Here is a 16,280-nt window from a genome sequence, read left to right on the forward strand (position 1 = left end):
TAATTTTCTCAATATTTATGAACAGTATTTGTATGTATGAACAGTGTTGACATATTTGAATAGTAATTATGTTTGAATAGTAATTTTTGAACAGTAAATTTTGAATAGTTTTTTATGAATAGTGTTTGAATAGTTTTTAAATAGAGTTTAAATAGTGTTAAGGCTCAATAGTGTAGAGATTATGCCAAACAACAAATTTGTTTGTAACTAAAGTATTCGGTTACGCTCCAAGGTAGAAAACAAAACAGAGTTGTGCTCTACCTTGTTGAAGCAGCTAAGGAACAGCATCGGTTAACATAAACAGTTTGAAGACCTCTGAAAACCACAAAGTTGCTATAAGCAATTTATCCAACTTAGTGGTAAGCCGAAAAGATCAGGATCAAAACCAGAATAGGATGTAGTAGCAACAGAAGACATGTTGGGCATATTTAGGAAAAATGTGTCTATAAAAATGGTATTGCTTATAGCAACCTCACAGTTTTCAAAGGTCCACAAACCGTACATGTTAACCGATGTGGTTCCTTAGCTGCTTCAACAAGGTAGAGCACAGCTCCGCTTTGTTTTCTACCTCGGAGCGTAACCGAATACTTTCAAGTTACAAACACATTCGTTGTTTGGCATAAATTCTACACTATTGAGTCTTAACACTAAAAAACTATTTAAAAACACTATTCTAACCTATTCAAAAATTACTATTCAAAGATTACTATTCATAATTAAACAAATCAATATTGTTCATACATACAAATACTGTTCATACATACTGAGAAAATTTAAATAATACAACTACTACAGTACTCCCTAGGTTAGCGATCGGTTCCCTATTTCTAATTAGCCATTATGGCCTAAATAGCACATACCATGCTTTGTTGCCGGAAATCATCTTTGAACTCTTTCTCGAATTTCTCGTTTCTTTCTTCGATGATCCTTTTGAATAGATGAGAGTTCAATTTATAGATTTTTGTTTTTTCATTTTTTCGATTTTATCCCTTAAAAGGAATGGTTGTGAGGAAATGCGTAAGGGTATTCTTAACCTTTCATTTAATTCCAAAGTACCATCGCATTATTGGGCAGCAACACCAAAATTAAGGATAAATTGGTTTTTTTATGTTATGACGTCATCTTTGCTAAAAGTAGGAGCATTGTTTTTGCTTTTTGTCATGTTGACGCGAACTTTGACGGTAACAAACGTCGTTTGTTGACATGTCTTCTTTGACGGTGACAAATGTTGTTTGTAGGGGTGGCTTCAAACCGAGCCGGCTCGCGAGCGGCTTGATTCGGTATACCCGAATCTCGAGCCGAGTTCGAGATCCTAGATCGGCTCGTTTAAATTAACGAGCCGAGCTCGACCGAATTGAGGTTCGGCTCGAAAGCTTGCGAGCCTGCTCGTTAATTTAAGTCCGCGCGGGGTTCAGGACCGGAGTGGGAGAGAGCGAAAAATTCCTCCTCCCCTCGTCACCGCCGAGCCCCTCCGGCCGCAGTTGTGGCCTCTGTCGCCGTCGACAACTGCCTCACCGACTGCCTTTCCGTCGCCGCCGATTTTGTGATCGTCGCTTGATTTCTTCCCCCTCGTCTGTCGTCGCTTTTGTTTCCGTCGTCGCCGCCACCTTCGTTCGAAAGTTCCTCGCCGGCGCCGCTGGTTCCCTCGGTGTCGTTCCTCGCCGCCGGATTCTGTCTTCAAATCTATAACTATCCTGATCCAATTTCCACGAGAGTCAGTAGTCATACACGGAGTATGAATTCCATCACCAGTCCGTTGGTTTCACACTTGGAGCTGAGCTTGGTGATCAATTATCTCTGGAGGAATAGAGTGACCTCAGGATTTAGCGAAATTTCCTCAAAAATGATTTCAAAGAGCTCGAGTGGGTTTATTTTCCGAAGAAAATTCAACTCACTTTTATCATCTAATATTGGTTTACCAAGGCTTTTCAACCGTGTACTTAGAAGGGTTAACTAAACGAGTCTTAAAAAAGTTCTCTTTAGCAAACGTCTCCGTTTCCTCGAGGAGATAGAGTGACCTCAGGATTTAGCGAAATTTCCTCAAAAATGATTTCAAAGAGCTCGAGTGGGTTTATTTTCCGAAGAAAATTCAACTCACTTTTATCACTTAATATTGGTTTACCAAGGCTTTTCAACCGTGTACTTAGAAGGGTTAACTAAACGAGTCTTAAAAAAGTTCTCTTTAGCAAATGTCTCCGTTTCCTCGAGGAGATGATCCATTGTAACTACTTCCTTTCCAGCTCAAGACTGGTAGGTAGAAGTCCTTGAATCCTCTGTCTTCAGAGAAGACAAAGTTAAGATTTCCTTCTCATGCTTTGCATGACCAGTAGAAATCTCGAGTCGACCTTCATTCTTTAGAATGATATAGTCATCCACTGACTTATTAAAGTCCGGTGTTGCAGCTTCCTTTTCCCGCAAATGGGGATCCGGTAGAAATCCCGGAAGAACTTGGCCTTTCGCACCGATTTTGAAGTTCTTGTAACTCAGAAGTTAAATGCTTAACCTTGAACTTTAAATCTTCAGAATTAAACCCGTATCGGGCACAGTTCTCATCAATATCTCCTCTTTTAGAAAGAACTAGGAGATTATCAAATAAAGATTGTAGGGTGGAGAGCAATACCATTAGTGTAGTAATTGCTGCCACTAAATCATGTAGGCAATCGTTGAGTGGATCAATTTCTATCTTTTCTGTCTAGAACACAAGAAAAATTTTGAGTCAAAGTATCAGGTAAATAATTCTTTTCTCCTTAATATGTTCAATTATAAAAGACAATTGAAAAACCATTGTTGCAATTGGAGTAATCTTCCTCGGCAAAGTGAATCTTAGAGGTTTCTTTCCATGAAACCTACAAAGTTTTTGCAATCGATACGTACTAAAAATTCCTCGGGAGCAAGATATATGAGAAAAAATTTAATACGGTTTTTAACAGCTAAAATTTCTTTTTCATAAGAATGATAATTTAATTCAGCTGCTTTAAATATTCCAGAAGTATATTTACATATTTTTTCTGAATTGTTTTCTTTACATTTTTAATATAGCTGTCCAAGTGTGATCTAAAGCATTTGTTTCTACAATAAGAAAAGCATTTGGATTTGGTAATGTTAATTTTGAAAGTTTTGTTAACATTTGTTTGATCCGAATTATTCTTTTACTATCTTCAGGTGTCCATTCTCATTTAACAGTCATTTTTAACTTCTATTGAAAAGGTTTTCTAATTTCTGCAAGATTTTAGATAAATTGCTCAGCCTATGTGAGACAACCTAAGAACCTTTGAAGTTGTTTTATATCTTCAATGTTATTTGGAAATGATTTTGGAGAATTATTTCTCCAAAGGAAATGTTTAATCCAAATAAATCTATCTTATCAGAAAACATTACAGTTTTTTTTTTTTATAAAGATGTATTTACATTAACAAGAGAGAATTTACAAAGGAAGAGGGAGCAAATCCCTAACAACAAGAGATTGCCAGGTCGCTCCCTGCTTGGCTAGCACATCTGCTACCGAATTTTCAAATCTCAGAATGTGAGACCAAATACAAGAGAGTAGTGAGGTAATTTCTAAAATCTCCCGACATATGTCATAATGGCGCCACGGCGGAGGGGAAGCACATTTGCACCAGCCAATGACAACCTTCAAGTCTCCTTCAATGTGAAGGAAACCCATGCTCAGTTTGTAAAGCTTCTAAGACTTGTATTAACTGTTTTGTATGTATTCTCTTGTTTCGGAGAAAACTAAGATGTCGTCAACATACATTATACATAATCGAAAGAATGGTTTTAAAATATCATCGATTCTTCTTTGGAAAATATTCGGAGTTTGTTTGACCCCAAAGAGCATAATGAGATATTCACAATGTCCGGAAGGACAACTGAATGCAGTTAGAGGAATGGCGCGTACGATAAGACGAATTTGCCAAAATCCTGATTTGCAATCAAATTTGGAAAACTAGTGTTTTCCTTGAACGGATGCAATTATTCTTTCCTTATTTGGGAAATAATAGACATCCATTTTTTTGGCTTCATTAATCTTTTTATAGTTAATGACTATCCTAAATTTTCTGCGTTTTATCTCTGCATGATTTCTGACCAAAAATGCAGGAGAGGTATGCGCAGAGTGATGTATAAGCATTGTGTAAGCAAATCGTTTATTTGTTGGGAGAATTCCTCAAAGGGGTGTAAACCATAGGTTTTACTCAAATGAGCATATTGGGATCAATCAGTTCGAGATCAGCGAATGGTATTTGCTTTGTCAACCATTCCAGAGGTGTATCGGAGCAAGTGGATTCAAGAAGTTTTTGGACTTCTTTGTTGGTGGTTCGTGCCACAAGTAATGGTTCTAACGGTTGGTTGCCTTGATTTGGTGTAGCGGAAAGATGGAGTCACAAGTTCTGAGGTCCGTTTTCTATTTATGGTATCTACTCTATAGGTTTTGGGGAGGGAACATGTTTGAAGATTTGAATCTGAATTTGAGCATGGAAGTGAGGTGGTTGGCTCACTTGAGTTCACCTCCTCATCTGAGTCATTGTCTTTGCTATTCGACTTGCCTACCATTGAGTTCTCAACTCTTTGTCTTCTTCCCTGGGACTTCCAATCTTCGTCAGCATCAATCCTTCCCAAGCAGAAGTCCTCAAGTGTCACTGATTCAAAATTGCTCAGCTACAATCTTAGTCTGGAATAGCTTGTGACCTCTGAAGCACCATTCTAGAGAGATGAAAACTCCGGCAAATCCAATCGGACCTAACACTAGGGTAGTCTTGTTCCACCATAGTGTATCTGCTATCCGACTCACATACCATTGAGTATTCGACAATTCAATGGATTATAGAATTCTGCCACAACTCAACCAAAAGCCCCAGAATACGCATCCCTTGACCAGAGGAGTGTCACCAAAACTAGAAATCCAATTTCGAAAGATAATAAGGGCCCATGTGGGGTGGTTATTAGATCACTAACAAATGGTTGGTCTTCAGTAGAAGCAAGTCTGAGTAACCAATCCCTTCCTCCCAGATAAGAGCAAAGGGATTTTTGGGGAAAGCAATGTTGGTGGGTGATCCAGTCAACGATATCATCGCCAATAGTCTCATCCAAGATCACAGAAGGCACTATACATGCGGAAAGAGCCGATCTACCAGCAACCAGGATTTGGATGGGCAAAGTAATGGTTTCTTCATTAGAATCGTTGGTTTGAGAGTGATTAGGGTTAGGAGAAGTGGTTTTGAGTAGAGTGAAAGGGGGAATGGAAAGTTGGATTGGTTTATGGGATAGAGTAGTTTCGCTTGTAAGTGGAGGAAATTTTGATTGTGTTCATGACTGAGAGGTGGCGGTTGTCTCGATTCGAGATTAGGGATACGACTGGTGAAGTTGTCCTTAAAGAGGTCCCACTCAAATCTCATTGCAGTGGTCTCCAAAATGTAGATCTGAGCCATGATCAAATCAGCAACATTGGATAATCTTGCATTTCCAATGTCCTCTGTACAGAAATATAGAGAAGTAGAATACTAACCTCCCTATCGAAAGCACCCTTATTCTAGCTCCAGTCAAGTAGTCTCTAGTGTTGTCACATTGTTTTATGAAATTGGTATAGACAACCATCGGGACACTAATGAAAGACTGGTTTTCACCATTTTGCACCGTGATACGGATTCCCTTGTTTCTCTGAATTGTGTACCTCTCTATGGTGAAGACCATTGAGCCATATCGGTATGAGAAGAAAGACTGTCTCTCAATCATCTTTTCAGATATTCACTTCCAAGTTTTAAAGAAGATCTACATAGTTCTAGTTTACAAGAAATCTGTCAAGTTTAGATAACAATGACCTTCTTTGCTTATTGAACCACGTATACTTACCTCCTTAAGTCAACTATTCAATCAGATTTTGGTCCTCGACGAATTGTGAAAATTCCCATATATCATCACCCTGCCATTGTTCTTTGATTTCATGTGCACATAATTAACAACGTTATATTCCCCACCCAAAAGCTGTGGAGTCACATTGGGATATCATCTGACCAAGCTCCTACATCTCTCTCTGCAATGAAGAGAGAGGACCATTAACATAAGCAATTGACGAGATTGCTTTGGTTGAAAAATATGTGATTTGGGGAAAAAAAAAAAGAGGAAAAAGAGTTCTGAAAGAGGGGCAGCTTTGCTGCCTTGGAATCTGAGCCAGAAAGACCCTTCCAACTTTTTATAATCAGGGTTTAAGTGAAATTTTACAAAAGGACAAAAATGCCCCTCAATATTCAAAATTACATATCTCCTAAAATACATGTCTAAATTAAATGAAATTTAACTAGAGATAAAATAAGACATTCTCTATCTAATAGTCATACTATAAGAGAAAAATGTAATGTGGAAAATATAAGAAATGACCAAAATACTCCTAGACTTGTATTTTAACACTCCCTCTCAAACTGGAGAGTAGATATCAAACAATCTCAGCTTGTCACTTCTTGTCACTAAAGGATACATATTCACGTCTCCCCAAAGGCTTGGTAAATATATCTACCAACTCATCTGAAGACTTTACATAAGGAGTTACCACATTCCCTTGCATAATTGCATCTCTAATTAAGCAGCAAACCTTTATATGTTTCGTTCTCTCATGAAATATAGGGTTACTGGCAATAAAAATGGTTGCCTAGTTATCACAATTCATTATGTAACACCAAACTCAAGAAGCACAGACTTAATTCACATAAGCTCACTAACTATATGAGTCATTGCTCGATACTTGGTCTTTGCACTGGACCTAGCCACAAATGTCTGTTTCTTACTTTTCCAGCTTACTAGGTTGCCTCCAACAAAAATAATAATAGCCTGATGTAGACGCCTATCTATCTTACACCCAGCATAATCAGCATCAAAATACCCCAAGTATATCAACTTTCCCATTCTAAGTATATAGAAGACCTTTACCAAGTGCACCCTTCAAGTACTTCAAAATCCTCAAAGCAACTTCTAAATGGACTTCCTGAGGATTTTCCATGAACTAACTCACAACTATCACAACAAATGAGATATTCGGCCTGGTAACTGTAGCATAGATCAATTTACCTACTAACCGTCGATATTGAGTTTTATCCTTGAGTGTAGGACTTTGGTTGTCATGTAGATTATGATTAACTTCCATGGGGGTGTCTATGGGTTTAACACCTAATAAACCATACTCCTATGACATATCTAATATATATTTTCTCTGAGAAAGAACAATACCTCGCTTGCTACAAGTGACTTCAATGCCAAGGAAGTACTTGAGAGAGCTCAAATCCTTTGTCTAAAAATGTACGACTAGATATTGTTTATCTCATGTAATATCATCAAGATCATCACCAGATAACACAATGTCATCTACATAGACAACCAAAACCACCATACCAGTATTCCTTTTAAGTAGGAACATAGAATGATCACAATAGCTCATATAGAACCCAAATTGTAGTACCACATCACTAAACTTTTCAAACCAGGCCCGTGGACTCTGTTTAAGTTCATAAATAACCTTCTGCAGCTTACACACCTTTCCTAAAGGTTGCTCCATATACACTTCCTCATATAGAAAGGCATTCTTCACATCAAGCTGAAAGAGAGGCCAACCCTTGTTAACAACCACAAATATTAAGATACGTACCAAAGTAAGTCAGGCCACAGGAGAGAATGTCTCAAAGACATCAACTCCAAAAGTTTGCGTATACCCCTTCGCTACCAGCCAAGCTTTGTACTGTTCAATAGAGCCATTAGCATTATATTAAATAGTATAAACCCAACAACACCCCCACAAAAGCTGCTCTTGCAAGTGGATCACATAGACACCATGTTCCCCGAGACACCAAAGCACTCAACTCATCATCCATAACTTGTTCCCATTCTGAAGAGCTCAAATCCTGCACTGAACGAGGTATATGGGAAGTAAACAATTACATAGCAAAGGACTTGAAGGACGGGGACAAAAAATCAAGAGACATATTTGGATATCGGATGAAAGCACAAGATCATTTACCTTTTCATAGATTAATAGGCTAGTCCAAATCATAGACAACAAGATCTGCATGTAATGATGAAGCTGGTAGATTATGAAAAGAGAGCTCTGTAGAGGTAACTGCTGGAGGTACTGCAGGAGCAAGAAAGTGATGGTTGTAAACACGAAGAGGCAATGAAAAATTCGATGACACTGGTACATCCAAAACTACAACAGGAACAGGACTATCTGATGAAGATTCAGATGATACAGGAAACTCGGTAGATAATAAAAAATATGGAGTATGTTCAAAGAAGGTCACATCGACTGACACATATGTCTTCCTTCGAATAAGATCATAACATTTGTACCCATTTTGTCGACGAGAATATCCCAAAAAAGCACATTTGACAAACTGAGATGACAACTTATCGACCAAAGTTCCAAACATATGAATAGAACAAGTATATCCAAAAATACGAGCCACACCAAACAATTTACAACTGGACTTTAAAACCTGAAAAGGAACTTGACCACTCAAAACAAATGAGGGCACAAGTAACACAAAGCTAAAACTGCATCTCCCCAAAAAGATTTAGGAATATTCATATGCAGTAATAGTGTCCTTGTATCCTCAAGGAGATGTCTATTTTTACGTTCAGCCACCCCATTTTGTTGTGGTGTATGAGGGCAGGATGTTTGATGGATAATAACATGAGAAGCACAAAATGCTGAAAATTTATGGTTAAGATATTCCAAACCATTGTCAGTACAAAGTACATGAACACAGACACCAAATTGATTTTTTATTTTATTGAAAAAATTGAGGAATACATCAAATACTTCGAACTTCTCCCGTAAGAGATACACCCAAGTGACTCTACAGAAATCATCAATGAACGATACAAAATACTTAAAACCAAATGGGCTAGGAACACGACATGGACCCCATACATCAAATGAACTAATTCAAACAACTTGGTACTTTGACTAGAACTAACTGGGAAATTGAAGCGACGATGCTTTCTTAGCTGACAAGATTCGCAATCAAATGAAATATCGGCTGGTAGAGAAGGAAAAGACCGATGCAACTTAGCTGGTGAGGGATATCGCAAGCGCAGATGCCACAAGTAAGAAGAATCTACAGTAGTGAGAGCTACAACTTGAGAAATGGATACATCATCCAACATGTAGAGCCCTCCCTTTTCATGTCCTGAACCAATCGTCCTCTTCATTTTTAAGTCCCAAAAAATACTAAGAAATAGGATAAAAGGTTACTGAACAGTTTAAGGATTTAGTTATATGACTCACAGACAAGAGATAACTGAAAACTGGAAACTTTGGTACAAATAAAACAGAATTTAAGGATATCTGTAGTAGTGTGAATTGTACTCTCCCCTTGAATGGGAGAGGTGGATCCATCAACTAAAGTAACTAGATGATATGCATGAGATGGACTAATGGACTGAAATAGGGAGGGCATACCTGACATGTATGTAGAGGCTCCTCAATCAATGATCCAAGAAGGGGAATGAGACACATTCAATGCATTCATACTTGTACTAACCATCGTGGCACTCGTTGAGGAAGGAGTCTCAGTAATCTGAGAAGTAATAGATGAAGAAGTCAGTTGATCCAGTCACTGTAATAACTGTTAAATTTCCTTAAAAGATCTAGTGTGTGAGGAGGTGTCCTTATATGAGAGTATAGAGTTGGCCCAGGTAGGTCTATCAAATTTCTCCCAACATTTCTCAGAAATATGATAGAGTCCTACCACAATAAACACATTTTCGATCCCCCTGATCATTTCGGCCACGGCCACGGCCACGGGTAGTGTAAGAGCGACCTCTACTCTATTATTACCCCCATGAAACTGACCATCAGGCTTACCATTAGAAGATTGAAGGTTAAGAACAGTTGCTTCTGAGAGAGCTTCAACTGACTCAGTCTTATTTACAACTGCACTTTTAGCTCAAAGAACTTTGTTAAAGGTTTGCTCAAGCCACGGGTAGTGTAAGACCGACCTCTACCTCTATTATTACCACCATGAAACTGACCATCAGTCTTACCATTAGAAGATTGATGGTTAAGAACAGTTGCTTCTGAGAGAGCTCTACCTGACTCAATCTTATTTACAACTGCACTTTCAGCTCAAAGAACTCTGTTAAAGGCTTGCTCAAGGGTGGTCACATCCTCATTGACCCACAATTGGACTCTAATAGTATCATACTCATGCCCTAAACCATCCAAAAACTAAGATACTTGAATCTAGTTTTCTTTCTTACGAATGTTGTCGACACTCATAGTAAAAGGATGGAATGTACTAATCTCTTGTAGTACTCCCTTCTCAGTGAAATAATTTGTCACTAATCGACCACCAAACTTCAAATAAAAGAACTTCATATATAACTCATAGATCCTTAACAAATTACTTTCTTGAGACAAAATGAAAGTCAAGGCAGTCCACATTGTCTTAGCAGTACTGCAACTAAAAAACTGATCACTAAATTTGGATTACGTATTATTGACCAATCAAGTCATTACTAAATTTTCTGCTACTCAATCTTCAGTAACAGGCACTGGGGGCTCATCGGTTATCAATTAGGGCAATTCAACACCCAATTCACTCAATTTAGAACCACTAATGATCAATTCCAGCAATTGAGACCATAAATCGATGAAAGAATGACCTCATTGCAAGAAACCAAGATGACGCAAGCTATATGGATGATGACGCAAGCATTGGGTTGATGGCACAGGAAAATTTGAGAAATTTGCTCAAATTGACACTTCTAAATCCCAACAATCAATCAAATGAAGCAATAATCATTAGCCAATAGACTAAGATAGGCAGAAAAAGGGAAAAAGGAAATTTTTACCCTACCAGTCCAGAAATCTGGGAAAAACCTTTAAGGAGATTGGTGAAAATGGAGAGAAGATCCACAAAATCGAAATGAACTTGCCCAAGACTTGCATTGCTGCTCTGCTACCATGAAAAATATGTGATTTAGGAAGAAAATAGAAGAGGAAAAAGAGTTCTAGAAGAGGGGCATCTTTACTGCCTTGGAATCCGAGCCAGAAAAACCCTTCCAGCTTTATAATCAGGGTGTAAGTGAAAATTTACAAAAGGACCAAAATACCCCTTAATACTCAAAATTACATATCTCCTAAACTACATGTCTAAATTGAATGAAAATTTAACTAGAGATAAAATAAGACATACTCTATCTAATAGCCATACTATAAGAGAAAAATGTAATGTGGAAAATACATGAAATGACCAAAATACCCCTGGCTTGTATTTTACAATTTTGCATGTCGCTTTAATAGCCACTAAGAAGTCATCAACTTGGAAGTCAAGGCATTCAACTAAATCAACATCCCAAAAGCACTAACACACCACCAGAAGCACCTTTGGGATTAATGTCTTTCCTATAAGCCAACTTTCTTTGATAATACTCAAAAATGGAGCCTCCCTCTCGGCTCCTGCAGAAAGCTACTCTGACCTTAATACTCGGAAGAACTTTTGGCCCTTTTCCTCATCAAACTGAGACCCCTAACATTCCATGATATATATTCATGAAGAAAGGTTACTTGGGATATAGCTGGTCTGGAAGCTCCAGATTTTCAAAACTAGGCTTACAAAAATTCTAAATCTATAAAAAAACTTTATTAAAAAAAATCTAGCTGAATTATAGAGGTAAACATGAGTTTGGGTGGCAGGATATTAACTTAAGAGATCACAATAGGTTGAAACTTATGTTTAGAATTCCATGTCAAAATGTTTCCAGTATAACTGGGATAAGATCAACATTAGTAAGTGGCATTGTTAATCACATGGGTCACAATAAAGATTCCAATCTACAAACAAGAGAAAAACGACAAGAAAATCTCTGACTTCCAATTAAGTGTATAAAAAAGCTCTTATACAGCCTAAAGTAGACCAATATAAAACAATTCTGCCCACCCTCATTAAGCATGTAAATGTTAATTTGGCACTTAATGAAGTAGCTAGTGCAGAGAACAGCCATTCCTCTGTGTGATGTTCAAATGGAAAGGGTAACTATTCCACCATGCAATAAACAAAAAGCAAGCACCAGTAATGCATAATGACTTAATCAAATGTCTTTCAAACTTAAAAAGTGTGACAAAAAAATCTACTATTAAAACACACCTTCTGCTTCAAATATGACAAAGCATCTCGCTTAGAGGAAAAGCTGGAGAAGATAGAGACTGATTGTGCCTCTAGTAGTACTTTCAGTTCTTTCACCTTCATGCACTGGCCTGGAACCTTAAATAAGCACCAGAACATAAGGAGAATTTTCTTTGTAATGCAAGAAGCTTAATTTTTTTCACTCAAAAAGGAAATTTAAGGTACCTGACAAAGTATCTGTTTACATGTCTTTTTCAGTTTAAACTTTGGTCCATGTGTTTCACTGTCAACTAAAATTTTGGTGTGTTTTCTTTTTAATGAACCACGAGATATTGCAGAACATTCGTCATCACTTTCATCAAAAGATGTCTTCTTTCCCTTCCAATGGCAGCCAGCAATTTTCTTTGGTTGACCTTTGATGCCGAGACCTTGTTTTCCTGTTGTTGCTTTATCCTGCAGAGAGAGCACAAGAGTAAACCACATAAAAAACACTATTGAACAGTAGACATACATTTTGCAATAAATTGAAGTATAGATTATGTTCTTTGATTGGTTGGACCTACAGTACATGGGTACTGCCTTTGTGATCTTCATGTGCCATCACCCCCAGGCAATTCTTGCATAATTAAACTTTAAAATTAAGCCATCATAGCAGGGTTCAGAAGCACTTTTTTTTTCAAATTTTACCTGCACAAGCTTGTAAAGGTTTTCCTGATCTTCTTCAGCAAATCCACCCCCCTGATTAGTTCGGGTTTTATTGGATAACTTCTCTGCCCTCCTTGGTTCCCCAAGAAATCCTCCTGAGACAAAGCCATACTTACAGCCCCACCATTGTACAGAAGGATCTATATCTGTGCTTGTTGCCTTGTTATCATTTACTATGAAGACCAACAAATACGTCATGTTAGGGAAATGGTAAGGCTTCTCAGAAACCGAAAAAGGACACTGTTGAGTAATGGCAAGAAGAAAAAGAAAACAGAATTGACACAACTGAAATAAAATAAAACCAGCAAAATTAAGATTCTACTGATATAGTCTATCTCACAATTCACCTTCCTCAAAAAAGATCTGCTGCTCAGACATCTCTGTTGTTTCAGACTCACTGGCTTGATCAATAACTGCCTCATCATCCTTGATGTTGCTGCCCTGCAGATGCCATGCCACATAAAGATTTATTGCATGCCAGGGCTCTAGATATCAGATTGCCGCAACTAGCATGACAATCTAAAATTTAGATTGTTTCCAAAGAGAAAAGAACTTTATAAATGAAGCAATGTCTTTATGTGGATTCATATGTGACCTCTTTTCATGAAAGTACAAGAAGAAATATGTACTCCAAACAACCTACCAAACATTCTATTTTCCCAAGTTGTATAAGAGAAGAGAAGGGGCATTTATTCATTCTCAATTTACTTTTGGGATTTTTTGAAAGGAAATAACTAAAATTCAGAAATCCCCATATTTCAAAAAAAAAAATTAAAAAGTAGAAGAAAAACCATTCAGTGACAGATTTCAAGAAATTTATTTTGACAATTAATATCTGCTCCAGCACGAGCAAACATTCATGTAAACAGATCTGAGTTGGAAAAATGTAAAATCAAAACTCAGAAAAAATAATATAACATCATAAAAGAAGCTAATTGTCCATATATACAAGTGAAGATAAATCAACCAGATTTCACTTCATTATTTTCCATTAAAACTCCACGACAGTGATATTCAGCTAATTGACCATAAAAAACAAGAATAAAAAGCTAAACCAGCAATTTTTACTTCACTCACCACTCCCACTAGATCTTTACAATGGTAAATTGCATTTATGCAGCCATGCAAGATTCGGGTCATGGAAGTGGGCTTATTGCCACCCATATTAGTAAGACTTAGGTTAAGGTCCATAGAATGTATAGCAAGGGTGTGACTGTTAGTTAATTCAATTGAACTACCTTGTCAAGACTCCTACTGAACCACATAGACAAGCCATAAATTTAAATAGCCTTCATATAGAGGAAGTGAACATGGAGTCCAGAATTTTTTTTACCAGCTCATGGCACTAGTTCTAAACAACATTAGTCTAAGCAAGTTGCATCAAATACTTTGAAATTATTGATAAACTAAAATGTCATTTAAGGAAAATTTTAATTTTCAAAGTTCTTGAATATTAATGAGAAGCATTCTTATGAAGCACTAACTAAAACGGTAGTTAATTTGCAGAAGCACTGAATTAAAATAAATAAAACTAGGATAGCTAAGGCATGTTTATCAGTTATGAAAAGATGTAGAGAACTTTTTAAACCTCATAATGTTAAAGGGAAAGTAAATTGGGAAAGGGCTTCTTACAAGAATTCCTTGAAGGTCCTTTGCAGAGTATGAGTTAACAAGTTTTCCTTTCTCCCTTTTCTTGTATCTGGTTAATATTTCAAACATTTAACATTAAGATGCTGAATACAAGACAATGCCAGAAATAAATTTGTATTGAAAGTTAAAGCAAGAGAAGTGTCGACCTCCCCTGTGGACGAGTTGCTTTAACTACAGAATCCTCCATCACTACTTTCTTTTTATAATCTCCTTGAGTCACTTTAACTGCAGAATCTTCCTTCGTGACATTCTTTTTAGAATCCCCTTGGGAATCATTCATCTCTAAGACAGCTAAGGATTGTCAAGAAAAAAAAAACAACAGTTGAGGTTTTGTCACTTTGGAGAGAACAAACAGTACATACACTTTCCAATGAGATACCTTTGCCATCTCCAGGTTCTGCAACTTGCTATCAATAATTTTAAAAGAAAAAAAAAACATGGCAAAGGTAAATCCGTTAAAATTTTATAGAAGTAAGAACACCTACAAGACCATATGCATTGATGAAGAAGAGAAAAAACAAAGATAATGTTACCACTTTCAATCGTTTCAGAATATTGTCAAATTGCGAAGTATCAAAAGCCCAGTTGTTAGCAGCCTTATCTACCCCCACACCTACCGCATAATCAAACAAATGTGCACTTAGTATTGATATTACAATTCATGTACAACAACAAATAAAAATGTGCTACCAACCTGCAGTATCCAGTTTGTTTTTCACTTTGAGATATCCTTTAATTCCTTGCTTGTCTTTACCAAGGCCCTCGCCTTCTTCCCATCCCTAAAGTAGAACAGTACATGAGACACAAAATTATACCAGAAAAACACAATTTTTAGATAATTCTCTAGCACCAGCCATCTAGCATGGATTTCCTTTAGAACATAAACTCCATCAACATATTTCGGGGTTAATTTCTTATAAAAATATGTCTAAACAACTTTTTACGAGCAAAAGTTTCATGGTCCTTTCATTCTTCAAGAATAATAGAGACATTCACATTTGCACACAATTATTAACCTGAATATACTTGTCTTTCTGAATGACGGTTTTGCATTCCCTTTTTATTGCAGGATCAACGAAAAAATCAAGCTGAAGTTATACCCAGACCTAAGTACATGTATTTCAACAAATCTATTACCTCATTAAGATGCGATATCAAATAACGAAACCTAAAAGAAAAATCAACCTTAAATACTTAAGCAAACAAATCCGATGAAAATTCTAGAGATAGCAGGGTTTTGGAGAGGTTTAAGAGTAACCATTTGTTTCATTAGGCGAAAGGCAGCGGACTGCCTCGCAACTCCAACGTAGCAGAGAGGGGCTTCCGGCGCAGCCATCGTGCTTTTCCTTCTTGTCACCGATGCTTGCTCCTTCGGCGAACGGAAGAAAAGAGGCCCCGACAGATTGGAGCTCTGCGACTTTGAAAGCCTAGAAGCGTCGGTCCAATATTACTTCACTAAGATGCCCAAACCTTTTCCTACAACCGGTACGTGTATGCCCAAGTTTGAACTGCCGTCACAAAAAAACACGTGGGGAAATCCCAACATTAATTCGAATGTTAAGAGAATATAAAACGCGGAAACTTAATTTTAAGGTAATATAATTAGTGCACTTCTTGGAAAAAGCCGGAAAAGCCTTTTCAAGTAGAAATATGTTTCCTACATTCTTTAGTGCCCCATTTTTCTAAGAAACTCATATCTACCCGAAATCCTTACTTAAAAATTGAATGATTTTCCAGGTAAAGATTTTTTGTCACGAGATGCCGAAAAATTACTACCTAGAAAACATTGAGCCAACCTTGGTCAACCTATTTTTT

The 16,280-nt window shown here is 37.2% G+C and overlaps 1 protein-coding gene across 1 annotated transcript in view; it reads right to left on the bottom strand.

Moving 5' to 3' along the window:
• The window catches only part of LOC137948652 (G-patch domain-containing protein 1), a 34,854-nt gene extending 18,949 nt beyond the window's left edge, over positions 1–15,905 (bottom strand). Inside the window, exons 1-10 of the mRNA XM_068794766.1 lie at positions 15,724–15,905; positions 15,160–15,244; positions 14,999–15,078; positions 14,845–14,872; positions 14,612–14,756; positions 14,448–14,514; positions 13,163–13,256; positions 12,798–12,988; positions 12,336–12,563; positions 12,132–12,248 (exon numbers count right to left, since the gene is read on the bottom strand). Coding sequence (XP_068650867.1) covers positions 12,132–12,248; positions 12,336–12,563; positions 12,798–12,988; positions 13,163–13,256; positions 14,448–14,514; positions 14,612–14,756; positions 14,845–14,872; positions 14,999–15,078; positions 15,160–15,244; positions 15,724–15,801 — 1,113 coding nt within the window. The 5' untranslated portion in view covers positions 15,802–15,905. The remainder of the gene's footprint in view (positions 1–12,131; positions 12,249–12,335; positions 12,564–12,797; positions 12,989–13,162; positions 13,257–14,447; positions 14,515–14,611; positions 14,757–14,844; positions 14,873–14,998; positions 15,079–15,159; positions 15,245–15,723) is intronic.
• Positions 15,906–16,280: the final 375 nt, after the last annotated feature.

Source organism: Aristolochia californica, unplaced genomic scaffold, assembly GCF_029961685.1.
Source record: "Aristolochia californica isolate CCGP_79_NKW_82.1479 unplaced genomic scaffold, dmAriCali1.0.hap1 SCAF_13, whole genome shotgun sequence".
NCBI lineage: Eukaryota > Viridiplantae > Streptophyta > Magnoliopsida > Piperales > Aristolochiaceae > Aristolochia > Aristolochia californica.